The 15,000-nt window shown below is 50.4% G+C and overlaps 1 protein-coding gene across 1 annotated transcript in view; it reads left to right on the top strand.

Annotated features, from left to right (window-relative positions):
• LOC139379087 (VPS10 domain-containing receptor SorCS2-like) overlaps positions 1-15,000 on the top strand; it is a 418,987-nt gene that overhangs the window by 374,112 nt on the left and 29,875 nt on the right. Inside the window, exons 9-11 of the mRNA XM_071121886.1 lie at positions 645-824; positions 9,882-10,028; positions 10,754-10,856. Coding sequence (XP_070977987.1) covers positions 645-824; positions 9,882-10,028; positions 10,754-10,856 — 430 coding nt within the window. The remainder of the gene's footprint in view (positions 1-644; positions 825-9,881; positions 10,029-10,753; positions 10,857-15,000) is intronic.

Raw genomic sequence — 15,000 nt, 5'->3', positions numbered from 1 at the left:
CCTCAGGCTCTACCTCAGGCTCTACCTCAGGCTCTACCTTAGGCTCTGACTCAGGCTCTGACTCAGGCTCTGACTCAGGCTCTACCTCAGGCTCTGACTCAGGCTCTGACTCAGGCTCTACCTCAGGCTCTGACTCAGGCTCTACCTCAGGCTCTGACTCAGGCTCTACCTCAGGCTCTGACTCAGGCTCTACCTCAGGCTCTGACTCAGACTCTACCTCAGGCTCTGACTCAGGCTCTAACTCAGGCTCTCTGTTTCTAACTGACTGAATCACTCATCTGCAGAAATATAGGAGATAAGTTATGACTGGGACGTCTGGGTTTTTGTGATCCGCCAATAGTGTTCTTGTACTCCTGTGTTGTTGGTTATTGGTTTGTGTCACCCTTGATATGAAGGTTAATGAGTATGAGAAGACTGCTGCCAAAGGTTTTGACTTTCTGGTTGGTTTTCTCTCTCTCTCTCTCTCTCTCTCTCTCTCTCTCTCTCTCTCTCTCTCTCTCTCTCTCTCTCTCTCTCTCTCTCTCTGTCTCTCTGATTTCAAATCAAAGTTGTTGACTTAACTCCTCTTCCCTCTCCTCCACCTCCCTCATCATCCTCCCCTCCTCTCACTCCATCCCTTCTTCTATCTCTCTCTCCCTCCCCAGGACGTCCACATAGTGAGTACTGATGAGAGCCAAGTGTTCCTGGCCCTGCAGGAGTGGTACCAGACAGACAGCTACAACCTGTACCAGTCGGACCCGCAGGGTGTCTACTACTCCGTGGTGCTGGAGAACGTCCGCAGTGCCAAGCAGCCGGAGGAGAGCGTCGTTATAGACATACTGGAGGTGAGTCCTGTGATGCTCCTCTGTGGCTCAGTTGGTAAGAGCAAAGCGCTAGCGATGCTACAGTTGTGGGTTTGATCCCCGCTGGTGGCTTGCATAGTATACTTAAGCAATAAGGCCTGAGGGTGTGTTGTGTTGCATCGTGTGTAAGAACAGTCCTTAGCCGTGGTATATTGTCCATATACCACAAACCCCTGATTGCTATTATAAACTGGTTACCAAGGTAATTATACCTGTGGTATACGGTCTGATATACCACGGCTTTCAGCCAATCAGGGATCAAACCACCTAGTTTATAATATATGTACTCGCTGTTCTGTTACTTTCTGCTAAATGGCACAGGACAGGTGAGAGAAGAGAACCCTGCCCCCTAGCTGTAGGACAGGTCATTACACCCTGACCAATGGGAATGTGGTGGTGGTGTTGTACTTCATTGGTGGGTTAGGTTAGCACAGTTCACTTCAACTTCCTTATGAACTGCCAAGCTGTTTCTCTCCAAGTCTTTACCTGGTGTGTTTGGGTGGGAGTTGGTACACACCTTGATTTCCCGTCTTTATTCTCTGTTGAACAGAGTGTATCACTCATTTTCATAATGTTGTTCCCGCTTACACAGACTTTCGTCATTGCTAGTCGTTGCCAAGGTAACAGTGGGTAGGTGGTCCCACCTCCACGGCAGCGCAGAGCCATGTCTGGATCGCCTGTGGCTTTGAGTGGGTCTTAAGCTGTGACTCAGTTCGGTAGAGCATGGTGCCATGGTTGTGGGTTTGAGTGGGTCTTAAGCTGTGACTCAGTTCGGGAGAGCATGGTGCCATGGTTGTGGGTTTGAGTGGGTCTTAAGCTGTGACTCAGTTCGGTAGAGCATGGCGCCATGGTTGTGGGTTTGAGTGGGTCTTAAGCTGTGACTCAGTTCGGTAGAGCATGGTGCCATGGTTGTGGGTTTGAGTGGGACTTAAGCTGTGACTCAGTTCGGTAGAGCATGGTGCCATGGTTGTGGGTTTGAGTGGGTCTTAAGCTGTGACTCAGTTTGGTAGAGCATGGTGCCATGGTTGTGGGTTTGAGTGGGTCTTAAGCTGCGACTCAGTTCGGTAGAGCATGCTGCCATGGTTGTGGGTTTGAGTGGGTCTTAAGCTGTGACTCAGTTTGGTAGAGCATGGTGCCATGGTTATGGGTTTGAGTGGGTCTTAAGCTGTGACTCAGTTCGGTAGAGCATGGTGCCATGGTTGTGGGTTTGAGTTGGTGTTAAGCTGTGACTCAGTTCAGTAGAGCATGGTGCCATGGTTGTGGGTTTGAGTGGGTCTTAAGCTGTGACTCAGTTCGGTAGAGCATGGTGCCATGGTTGTGGGTTTGAGTGGGTCTTAAGCTGTGACTCAGTTCGGTAGAGCATGGTGCCATGGTTGTGGGTTTGAGTGGGTCTTAAGCTGTGACTCAGTTCGGGAAGAGCATGGTGCCATGGTTATGGGTTTGAGTGGGTCTTAAGCTGTGACTCAGTTCGGTAGAGCATGGTGCCATGGTTGTGGGTTTGAGTGGGTCTTAAGCTGTGACTCAGTTCGGTAGAGCATGGTGCCATGGTTGTGGGTTTGAGTGGGTCTTAAGCTGTGACTCAGTTCGGTAGAGCATGGTGCCATGGTTGTGGGTTTGAGTGGGTCTTAAGCTGTGACTCAGTTCGGTAGAGCATGGTGCCATGGTTGTGGGTTTGAGTGGGTCTTAAGCTGTGACTCAGTTCGGGAAGAGCATGGTGCCATGGTTGTGGGTTTCAGTCCCACTGCTGTAAACCACTCTGGATAAGAGCGTCTGCTAAATTACTAGAGTGGTAATGTAGTGTAAGCCTGCGTGGCCTCAAGACAGGAAACTCATATTAAAACACAGGGGAGGAAGAGGGGAGAAAAAGGGGGAGGAAGAGAGGAGGAAGAGAGGAGGAAGAGTAAAGGAAAAGTGGAGGAAGACTAAAGGAAGAGAGTAGGAAGAGAAAAGAAAGAGGAGAGGAAGAGAAAAGAAAGAGGGGAGGAAGAGAGGAGGAAGAGGGGAGGAAGAGAAAAGAAAGAGGAGAGGAAGAGAGGAGGAAGAGGGGAGGAAGAGGAGAGGAAGAGAGGAGGAAGAGGGGAGGAAGAGGAGAGGAAGAGAAAAGAAAGAGGAGAGGAAGAGAAAAGAAAGAGGAGAGGAAGAGAGGAGGAAGAGGGGAGGAAGAGAGGAGGTAGAGTAAAGGAAAAGTGGAGGAAGAGAAAAGGAATAGGCTGCACTCTCCTCTCACATCCCTCGCTCCAGGCTGCACTCTCTTCTCACATCCCTCGCTCCAGGCTGCACTCTCCTCTCACATCCCTCGCTCCAGGCTGCACTCTCCTCTCACATCCCTCGCTCCAGGCTGCACTCTCCTCTCACATCCCTCGCTCCAGGCTGCACTCTCCTCCCACATCCCTTGCTCCAGGCTGCACTCTCATCACACATCCCTCGCTCCAGGCTGCACTCTCCTCCCACATCCCTCGCTCCAGGCTGCACTCTCCTCCCACATCCCTCGCTCCAGGCTGCACTCTTATCACACATCCCTCGCTCCAGGCTGCACTCTCCTCCCACATCCCTCGCTCCAGGCTGCACTCTCCTCCCACATCCCTCGCTCCAGGCTGCACTCTCCTCCCACATCCCTCGCTCCAGGCTGCACTCTCATCACACATCCCTCGCTCCAGGCTGCACTCTCCTCTCACATCCCTTGCTCCAGGCTGCACTCTCCTCTCACAGCCCTCGCTCCAGGCTGCACTCTCATCACACATCCCTCGCTCCAGGCTGCACTCTCCTCTCACATCCCTCGCTCCAGGCTGCACTCTCATCACACATCCCTCACTCCAGGCTGCACTCTCCTCCCACATCCCTCGCTCCAGGCTGCACTCTCCTCCCACATCCCTCGCTCCAGGCTGCACTCTCCTCTCACATCCCTCGCTCCAGGCTGCACTCTCCTCTCACATCCCTCGCTCCAGGCTGCACTCTCATCACACATCCCTCGCTCCAGGCTGCACTCTCATCACACATCCCTCGCTCCAGGCTGCACTCTCCTCTCACATCCCTCGCTCCAGGCTGCACTCTCATCACACATCCCTCGCTCCAGGCTGCACTCTCCTCTCACATCCCTCGCTCCAGGCTGCACTCTCATCACACATCCCTCGCTCCAGGCTGCACTCTCATCACACATCCCTCGCTCCAGGCTGCACTCTCCTCCCACATCCCTCGCTCCAGGCTGCACTCTCATCACACATCCCTCGCTCCAGGCTGCACTCTCCTCCCACATCCCTCGCTCCAGGCTGCACTCTCCTCTCACATCCCTCGCTCCAGGCTGCACTCTCCTCTCACATCCCTCGCTCCAGGCTGCACTCTCCTCTCACATCCCTCGCTCCAGGCTGCACTCTCATCACACATCCCTCGCTCCAGGCTGCACTCTCATCACACATCCCTCGCTCCAAGCTGCACTCTCCTCTCACATCCCTCGCTCCAGGCTGCACTCTCCTCTCACATCCCTCGCTCCAGGCTGCACTCTCATCACACATCCCTCGCTCCAGGCTGCACTCTCATCACACAGTGAGAGAGATGGAGAAAAAGAAAGAGAGTAAAGGAGAGGAAGGGAAAGCTAGAGAAAGAAGGAGATGGAGGGAGAGAGAGACGGAGAGGAGAGAGGGTGTGTTGCAGGTACAGATAGAGGAAGAAAAGACAGACAGAGGGGTACACAGATACAGTAGATACGAGTTTCATAGAGAGAATTGCAGAGTGAGAGAGAGATGGAGACATCTAGACAGGTTGTTTTATTCCATATTCTCTTTAGGTCGTCTCTCTTGACCGGACCTGCTGACAAGTGACTCTCCCCTGACCAAGTAGCAATAATAGTTCCATTATACAGTACCTTCGGAAAGTATTCAGACCCCTTGACTTTTTCCACATTTTGTTAGGTTACGACTTTTTCCCGTCATTAAGCTATACACAATACCCCATAATGACGAAGCAAAAACATTTTTTTTAAAATCTTTTTCTAATTTATTACAAATTTAAACAGAAACATCACATTTACATAAGAATTCAGACCCTTTACTCAGTACTTTGTTGAAGCACCTTTGTCAGCGATTACAGCCTCGACTCTTCTTGGGTATGACGCTACAAGCTTGGCACACCTGTAGTTGTGGAGTTTCTCTCATTCTTCTTTGCAGATCCTCTCAAGCTCTGTCAGGTTGGATGGGGAGCATCGCCGCACAGCTATTTTAAGGTCTCTACAGAGATGTTCGATCGGGTTCAAGTCCAGGCTCTGACTGGGCCACTCAAGGACATTCAGAGACTTGTCCAGAAGACACTCCTGCGTTGTCTTGGCTGTGTGCTTAGGGTCATTGTCCTGTTGGAAGGTGAAGCTTCGCCCCAGTCTGAGGTCCTGAGTGCTCTGGAGCAGGTTTTCATCAAGGAGCTCTCTGTACTATGCCTCGTTCATCTTTGCCTCGATCCTGACTTCCGGCGCCGACAGAGATGGCCGCCTCGCTTCGCTTTCCTAGGAAACTATGCAGTTTTTTGTTTTTTTTACGTGTTATTTCTTACATTAGTACCCCAGGTCATCTTAGGTTTCATTACATACAGTCGAGAAGAACTACTGAATATAAGATCAGCGTCAACTCACCATCAGTACGACCAAGAATATGTTTTTCGCGACGCGGATCCTGTGTTCTGCCTTACAAACAGGACAACGGAGTGGATCCCATGCAGCGACCCAAAAAAACGACTCCGAAAAAGAGGGAAACGAGGTGGTCTTCTGGTCAGACTCCGGAGACGGGCACACCGTGCACCACTCCCTAGCATTCTTCTTGCCAATGTTCAGTCTCTTGACAACAAGGTTGATGAAATCCGAGCAAGGGTAGCATTCCAGAGGGACATCAGAGACTGTAACGTTCTTTGCTTCACGGAAACGTGGCTCACTGGAGAGACGCTATCCGAGGCGGTGCAGCCAACGGGTTTCTCCACGCATCGCGCAGACAGAAACAAACATCTTTCTGGTAAGAAGAGGGGCGGGGGCGTATGCCTTATGACTAACGTGACATGGTGTGATGAAAGAAACATACAGGAACTCAAATCCTTCTGTTCACCTGATTTAGAATTCCTCACAATCAAATGTAGACCGCATTATCTACCAAGAGAATTATCTTTGATTATAATCACAGCCGTATATACCCCCCCCCAAGCAGACACATCGATGGCTCTGAATGAACTTTATTTGACTCTTTGCAAACTGGAAAACATTTATCCGGAGGCTGCATTCATTGTAGCTGGGGATTTTAACAAGGCTAATCTGAAAACAAGACTCCCTAAATTTTATCAGCATATCGATTGCGCAACCAGGGGTGGAAAGACCTTGGATCATTGTTACTCTAACTTCCGCAACGCATATAAGGCCCTGCCCCGCCCCCCTTTCGGAAATGCTGACCACGACTCCATTTTGTTGATCCCTGCCTACAGACAGAAACTAAAACAAGAGGCTCCCACGCTGAGGTCTGTCCAACGCTGGTCCGACCAAGCTGACTCCACACTCCAAGACTGCTTCCATCACGTGGACTGGGACATGTTTCGTATTGCGTCAGACAACAACATTGACGAATACGCTGATTCGGTGTGCGAGTTCATTAGAACGTGCGTTGAAGATGTCGTTCCCATAGCAACGATTAAAACATTCCCTAACCAGAAACCGTGGATTGATGGCAGCATTCGCGTGAAACTGAAAGCGCGAACCACTGCTTTTAATCAGGGCAAGGTGTCTGGTAACATGACCGAATACAAACAGTGCAGCTATTCCCTCCGCAAGGCTATCAAACAAGCTAAACAAAGTAGAATCTCAATTCAACGGCTCAGACACAAGAGGCATGTGGCAGGGTCTACAGTCAATCACGGACTACAGGAAGAAATCCAGCCCAGTCACGGACCAGGATGTCCTGCTCCCAGGCAGACTAAATAACTTTTTTGCCCGCTTTGAGGACAATACAGTGCCACCGACACGGCCTGCAACGAAAACATGTGGTCTCTCCTTCACTGCAGCCGAGGTGAGTAAGACATTTAAACGTGTTAACCCTCGCAAGGCTGCAGGCCCAGACGGCATCCCCAGCCGCGCCCTCAGAGCATGCGCAGACCAGCTGGCCGGTGTGTTTACGGACATATTCAATCAATCCCTTTACCAGTCTGTTGTTCCCACATGCTTCAAGAGGGCCACCATTGTTCCTGTTCCCAAGAAAGCTAAGGTAACTGAGCTAAACGACTACCGCCCCGTAGCACTCACTTCCGTCATCATGAAGTGCTTTGAGAGACTAGTCAAGGACCATATCACCTCCACCCTACCTGACACCCTAGACCCACTCCAATTTGCTTACCGCCCAAATAGGTCCACAGACGATGCAATCTCAACCACACTGCACACTGCCCTAACCCATCTGGACAAGAGGAATACCTATGTGAGAATGCTGTTCATTGACTACAGCTCAGCATTCAACACCATAGTACCCTCCAAGCTCGTCATCAAGCTCGAGACCCTGGGTCTCGACCCCGCCCTGTGCAACTGGGTACTGGACTTCCTGACGGGCCGCCCCCAGGTGGTGAGGGTAGGCAACAACATCTCCTCCCCGCTGATCCTCAACACTGGGGCCCCACAAGGGTGCGTTCTGAGCCCTCTCCTGTACTCCCTGTTCACCCACGACTGCGTGGCCACGCACGCCTCCAACTCAATCATCAAGTTTGTGGACGACACAACAGTGGTAGGCTTGATTACCAACAACGACGAGACAGCCTACAGGGAGGAGGTGAGGGCCCTCGGAGTGTGGTGTCAGGAAAATAACCTCACACTCAACGTCAACAAAACTAAGGAGATGATTGTGGACTTCAGGAAACAGCAGAGGGAACACCCCCCTATCCACATCGATGGAACAGTAGTGGAGAGGGTAGCAAGTTTTAAGTTCCTCGGCATACACATCACAGACAAACTGAATTGGTCCACTCACACAGACAGCATTGTGAAGAAGGCGCAGCAGCGCCTCTTCAACCTCAGGAGGCTGAAGAAATTCGGCTTGTCACCAAAAGCACTCACAAACTTCTACAGATGCACAATCGAGAGCATCCTGGCGGGCTGTATCACCGCCTGGTACGGCAACTGCTCCGCCCTCAACCGTAAGGCTCTCCAGAGGGTAGTGAGGTCTGCACAACGCATCACTGGGGGCAAACTACCTGCCTTCCAGGACACCTACACCACCCGATGTCACAGGAAGGCCATAAAGATCATCAAGGACATCAACCACCCGAGCCACTGCCTGTTCACCCCGCTATCATCCAGAAGGCGAGGTCAGTACAGGTGCATCAAAGCTGGGACCGAGAGACTGAAAAACAGCTTCTATCTCAAGGCCATCAGACTGTTAAACAGCCACCACTAACATTGAGTGGCTGCTGCCAACACACTGACACTGACTCAACTCCAGCCACTTTAATAATGGGAATTGATGGGAAATGATGTAAATATATCACTAGCCACTTTAAACAATGCTACTTTATATAATGTTACTTACTCTACATTATTCATCTCATATGCATACGTATATACTGTACTCTATATCATCGACTGTATCCTTATGTAATATATGTATCACTAGCCACTTTAACTATGCCACTTTGTTTACATACTCATCTCATATGTATATACTGCACTCGATACCATCTACTGTATCTTGACTATGCTGCTCTGTACCATCACTCATTCATATATCCTTATGTACATATTCTTTATCCCCTCACACTGTGTACAAGACAGTAGTTTTGGAATTGTTAGTTAGATTACTTGTTGGTTATTACTGCATTGTCGGAACTAGAAGCACAAGCATTTCGCTACACTCGCATTAACATCTGCTAACCATGTGTATGTGACAAATAAAATTTGATTTGATTTGATTTGATTTGACTAGTCTCCCAGTCCCTGCCGCTGACAACCTCCCCACAGCATGATGCTGTCACCATCGTGCCTCACCGTAGGGATGGTGCCAGGTTTCCTCCAGATGTGACGCTTGGCATTCAGGCCAAAGAGTTCAATTTTGGTTTCATCAGACCAGAGAATCTTGTTTCTCATGGTCTGAGAGTCCTTTAGGTGCCTTTTGGCAAACTCCAAGTGGGCTGTCATGTGCTTTTTACTGAGGAGTGGCTTCCGTATTACCACTCTACCATGATGGCCTGATTGGTGGAGTGTTGCAGAGATGGTTGTCCTTCTGGAAGATTTTCCCATCTCCACAGAGGAACTCTGGAGCTCTGTCAGAGTGACCATCGGGTTCTTGGTCACGTCCCTGACCAAGGTCATTCTGCTCAGTTTGGCCAGACGGCCAGCTCTAGGAAGAGTCTTGGTGGTTCCGAACTTCTTCCATTTAAGAATGAGGCCACTGTGTTCTTGGGGACCTTCAATGCTGCAGAAATGTTTGGTACTCTTCCCCAGATCAGTGCCACGACACAATCCTGTCTCTTTACGGACAATTCCTTCCACCTCATGGCTTTGTTTTTGCTCTGACATTCACTGTCAACTGTGGGATCTTATATAGACAGGCCTTTCCAAATCATGTCCAATCATTTGTATTTACCACAGGTGGACAATGAAGTTGTAGAAACATCTCAAGGATGATCAATGGAAACATGATGCACCTGAGTCTCATAGCAAAGGGTCTGAATACTTATGTAAATAAGGTATTTCCGTTTTTAATTTTTTTGACATTTGCAAAACTGTTTAAAAACCTGTTTTCACTTCATCATTATTGTGTATTGTGTGTAGATAGATTTTTTAAAATCAATTTTAGAATAAGGCTGTAACGTAACAAAATGTGGAAAAAGTCAAGGGGTCTGAATACTTTCCGAATGCACTGTAGACATGTGTGTCTGGAGAACTCTGCTCTGTGTGATTCTGGTCTCTGAACAGTCTTTTCTACAAGCATGTGCTTTTACTATAGCTAGGACCCATACAAACTGACCACACATCAGTTTTATACCTCACTACAGTACAATACCATAACAGAGATGTCTGTTGTCATTGCTTTCCAGGTGCGCGGGATCAAGGGGGTCTTCCTGGCCAATCAGAAGGTGGATGGCAAAGTGCGGACTCTCATCACCTATAACAAAGGCCGAGACTGGGAACCGCTAGCTCCGCCTACTACTGACATGAACGGCAAACCGGTCAACTGCAAATCAGTAAGGAAACCATGCACTACCCACAATGCAGCAGCTTAATACCCATCAATCTGCCGACATGTAAGTGATTACTTCCTGGGTGGAAGGCAAGAAGGGTGCAGTTTTAAAGAATTCAATCAGGAAAACCGTGGTCTCGTGAACATCTACAGGGCTGGGTGAGTCAATATTAGCCATCGGTCCCTCAGACAGAGAAAGTTTAACCATATCTTGGTTTTCGAACATCCTCCTCCCTCGTTTGTATCTGCTCCTCGTTTGTGACAGCTGACGCCAGGTGACAGGTCCGAGACACGTGTCCTCTGACAACAACACTATCACCCCCACGGTGTGTCCAAGACGACACAAACACTGCTACTACTCCATCTAAAAGGCCTGTCTCAAAGCACATTAGAATAATAATGTCTGATTGAATAGGAGGCTGGTGATTGGTACATTTCTGTTAAATGTGGATTCATGTGTGGTGTCTGTGTTTAATCTACTGCCTAATAGTGCTGCAAACAGACTACTTTTTTTGTTTAGGTTTGAGAGGGCCAGATACAGGCGGTTTGATTCAGTGCACGTGATACCATCTGTACTGAGGTTGAGAGGGCCAGATACAGGCTAGAGAGAGAGAGAGAGAGAGAGAGAGAGAGAGAGAGAGAGAGAGAGAGAGAGAGAGAGAGAGAGAGAGAGAGAGAGAGAGAGAGAGGAGAACCCGACTCATGTCAGCTCTCTGTCCCCTCTCCTAGCCTGACTGTCACCTCCACCTCCACCTGCGCTGGGCTGACAACCCCTACGTATCAGGGACCGTCCACACCAAAGACTCCGCCCCCGGACTCATCATGGGCGCAGGTGAGTAACCATGACAACCACTGCCCTGGCGACAGTGGTTCTTACGTTATTACTGCAGTGGCCATGGTTACATTATGACCAATCATTCTGGTTATTTGGCTTTACCTAGGAACACAGCATTACTCTCTGTATGAGACACTTTATCAGCACCCTGTGGGGATGCTGACACTAAGACTGGGAACCCCTACAGTTTCAAATCAAATTGTATTTCTTACATGCGCCAGGTGTAGGTAGACCTTACAGTGAAATGCTTACTTATATACCCTTAACCAACACTGCAGTTTTAAGAAGAAGAAACAAATCTATGAGAAATCAACTAGTTAGCTAGTGAACAGGGGTTGGTTAGGCCTTTTAGTCGAGGTACGCTTTAGACTACTGGTTCTAGTGAGGGATTCCAGCCCCAGTCGTTCTAGTGAAGCAGTGAGGGATTCCAGCCCCAGTCGTTCTAGTGAAGCAGTGAGGGATTCCAGCCCCAGTCGTTCTAGTGAGGGATTCCAGCCCCAGTCGTTCTAGTGAGGGATTCCAGCCCCAGTCGTTCTAGTGAGGGATTCCAGCCCCAGTCATTCTAGTGAAGCAGTGAGGGATTCCAGCCCCAGTCGTTCTAGTGAGGGATTCCAGCCCCAGTCGTTCTAGTGAGGGATTCCAGCCCCAGTCGTTCTAGTGAAGCAGTGAGGGATTCCAGCCCCAGTCGTTCTAGTGAGGGATTCCAGCCCCAGTCGTTCTAGTGAAGCAGTGAGGGATTCCAGCCCCAGTCGTTCTAGTGAAGCAGTGAGGGATTCCAGTCCCAGTCGTTCTAGTGAAGCAGTGAGGGATTCCAGCCCCAGTCATTCTAGTGAAGCAGTGAGGGATTCCAGCCCCAGTCGTTCTAGTGAAGCAGTGAGGGATTCCAGCCCCAGTCATTCTAGTGAAGCAGAGAGGGATTCCAGCCCCAGTCGTTCTAGTGAGGGATTCCAGCCCCAGTCGTTCTAGTGAGGGATTCCAGCCCCAGTCGTTCTAGTGAGGGATTCCAGCCCCAGTCATTCTAGTGAAGCAGTGAGGGATTCCAGTCCCAGTCGTTCTAGTGAAGCAGTGAGGGATTCCAGCCCCAGTCGTTCTAGTGAAGCAGTGAGGGATTCCAGCCCCAGTCGTTACTGTGAAGCAGTGAGGGATTCCAGCCCTAGTCGTTACTGTGAAGCAGTGAGGGATTCCAGCCCTAGTCGTTACTGTGAAGCAGTGATTACTGTGGAGCAGTGAGGGATTCCAGCCCCAGTCATTCTAGTGAAGCAGTGAGGGATTCCAGCCCCAGTCGTTCTAGTGAAGCAGTGAGGGATTCCAGCCCCAGTCGTTACTGTGAAGCAGTGAGGGATTCCAGCCCTAGTCGTTACTGTGAAGCAGTGAGGGATTCCAGCCCTAGTCGTTACTGTGAAGCAGTGAGGGATTCCAGCCCTAGTCGTTACTGTGAAGCAGTGATTACTGTGAAGCAGTGAGGGATTCCAGCCCCAGTCATTACTGTGAAGCAGTGAGGGATTCCAGCCCAAGTCGTTACTGTGAAGCAGTGAGGGATACCAGCCCAAGTCGTTACTGTGAAGCAGTGAGGGATTCCAGCCCCAGTCGTTCTAGTGAGGGATTCCAGCCCCAGTCGTTCAAGTGAGGGATTCCAGCCCCAGTCATTACTGTGAAGCAGTGAGGGATTCCAGCCCTAGTCGTTACTGTGAAGCAGTGAGGGATTCCAGCCCCAGTCGTTCTAGTGAGGGATTCCAGCCCCAGTCATTACTGTGAAGAAGTGAGGGATTCCAGCCACAGTCGTTACTGTGAAGCAGTGAGGGATTCCAGCCCCAGTCGTTCTAGTGAGGGATTCCAGCCCCAGTCGTTCTAGTGAGGGATTCCAGCCCCAGTCATTACTGTGAAGCAGTGAGGGATTCCAGCCCTAGTCGTTACTGTGAAGCAGTGAGGGATTCCAGCCCCAGTCGTTCTAGTGAGGGATTCCAGCCCCAGTCATTACTGTGAAGAAGTGAGGGATTCCAGCCCCAGTCGTTACTGTGAAGCAGTGAGGGATTCCAGCCCCAGTCGTTCTAGTGAGGGATTCCAGCCCCAGTCATTACTGTGAAGCAGTGAGGGATTCTAGCCCTAGTCGTTACTGTGAAGCAGTGAGGGATTCCAGCCCTAGTCATTACTGTGAAGCAGTGAGGGATTCCAGCCCCAGTCATTACTGTGAAGCAGTGAGGGATTCCAGCCCTAGTCGTTACTGTGAAGCAGTGAGGGATTCTAGCCCTAGTCATTACTGTGAAGCAGTGAGGGATTCCAGCCCCAGTCGTTACTGTGAAGCAGTGAGGGATTCCAGCCCCAAATTCATTACTGTGAAGCAGTGAGGGATTCCAGCCCCGGTCGTTACTGTGAAGCAGTGAGGGATTCCAGCCCCAGTCGTTAATGTGAAGCAGTGAGGGATTCCAGCCCCAGTCATTCTAGTGAGGGATTCCAGCCCCAGTCATTACTGTGAAGAAGTGAGGGATTCCAGCCCCAGTCGTTACTGTGAAGCAGTGAGGGATTCCAGCCCCAGTCGTTCTAGTGAGGGATTCCAGCCCCAGTCATTACTGTGAAGCAGTGAGGGAGTCCAGCCCCAGTCGTTCTAGTGAGGGATTCCAGTCCCAGTCATTAATGTGAAGCAGTGAGGGATTCCAGCCCCAGTCATTACTGTGAAGCAGTGAGGGATTCAGCCCCAGTCGTTCTAGTGAGGGTTCCAGCCCCAGTCATTAATGTGAAGCAGTGAGGGATTCCAGCCCCAGTCGTTACTGTGAAGCAGTGATTACTGTTAAGCAGTGAGAGATTCCAGCCCCAGTCGTTACTGTGAAGCAGTGAGGGATTCCAGCCCTAGTCGTTACTGTGAAGCAGTGAGGGATTCTAGCCCTAGTCATTACTGTGAAGCAGTGAGGGATTCCAGCCCCAGTCGTTACTGTGAAGCAGTGAGGGATTCCAGCCCCAAGTCATTACTGTGAAGCAGTGAGGGATTCCAGCCCCAGTCGTAACTGTGAAGCAGTGAGGGATTCCAGCCCCAGTCGTTAATGTGAAGCAGTGAGGGATTCCAGCCCCAGTCGTTCTAGTGAGGGATTCCAGCCCCAGTCATTACTGTGAAGAAGTGAGGGATTCCAGCCCCAATCGTTACTGTGAAGCAGTGAGGGATTCCAGCCCCAGTCGTTCTAGTGAGGGATTCCAGCCCCAGTCATTACTGTGAAGCAGTGAGGGATTCCAGCCCCAGTCGTTCTAGTGAGGGATTCCAGTCCCTGTCATTAATGTGAAGCAGTGAGGGATTCCAGCCCCAGTCATTCTAGTGAAGCAGTGAGGGATTCCAGCCCCAGTCGTTACTGTGAAGCAGTGAGGGATTCCAGCCCCAAGTCATTACTGTGAAGCAGTGAGGGATTCCAGCCCCATTCGTAACTGTGAAGCAGTGAGGGATTCCAGCCCCAGTCGTTAATGTGAAGCAGTGAGGGATTCCAGCCCCAGTTGTTCTAGTGAGGGATTCCAGCCCCAGTCATTACTGTGAAGAAGTGAGGGATTCCAGCCCCAGTCGTTACTGTGAAGCAGTGAGGGATTCCAGCCCCAGTCGTTCTAGTGAGGGATTCCAGCCCCAGTCATTACTGTGAAGCAGTGAGGGATTCCAGCCCCAGTCGTTCTAGTGAGGGATTCCAGTCCCTGTCATTAATGTGAAGCAGTGAGGGATTCCAGCCCCAGTCATTACTGTGAAGCAGTGAGCGATTCCAGCCCCAGTCGTTACTGTGAAGCAGTGAGGGATTCCAGCCCCAAGTCATTACTGTGAAGCAGTGAGGGATTCCAGCCCCATTCGTAACTGTGAAGCAGTGAGGGATTCCAGCCCCAGTCGTTAATGTGAAGCAGTGAGGGATTCCAGCCCCAGTCGTTCTAGTGAGGGATTCCAGCCCCAGTCATTACTGTGAAGAAGTGAGGGATTCCAGCCCCAGTCGTTACTGTGAAGCAGTGAGGGATTCCAGCCCCAGTCGTTCTAGTGAGGGATTCCAGCCCCAGTCATTACTGTGAAGCAGTGAGGGATTCCAGCCCCAGTCGTTCTAGTGAGGGATTCCAGTCCCTGTCATTAATGTGAAGCAGTGAGGGATTCCAGCCCCAGTCATTACTGTGAAGCAGTGAGCGATTCCAG

The sequence above is a fragment of the Oncorhynchus clarkii genome, chromosome 21, assembly GCF_045791955.1.
Source record: "Oncorhynchus clarkii lewisi isolate Uvic-CL-2024 chromosome 21, UVic_Ocla_1.0, whole genome shotgun sequence".
In the NCBI taxonomy this organism is placed as follows: Eukaryota; Metazoa; Chordata; class Actinopteri; order Salmoniformes; family Salmonidae; genus Oncorhynchus; species Oncorhynchus clarkii.
Note: the sequence above shows the minus strand (reverse complement) of the source record. Positions and strands in the feature narration are given on the sequence as shown.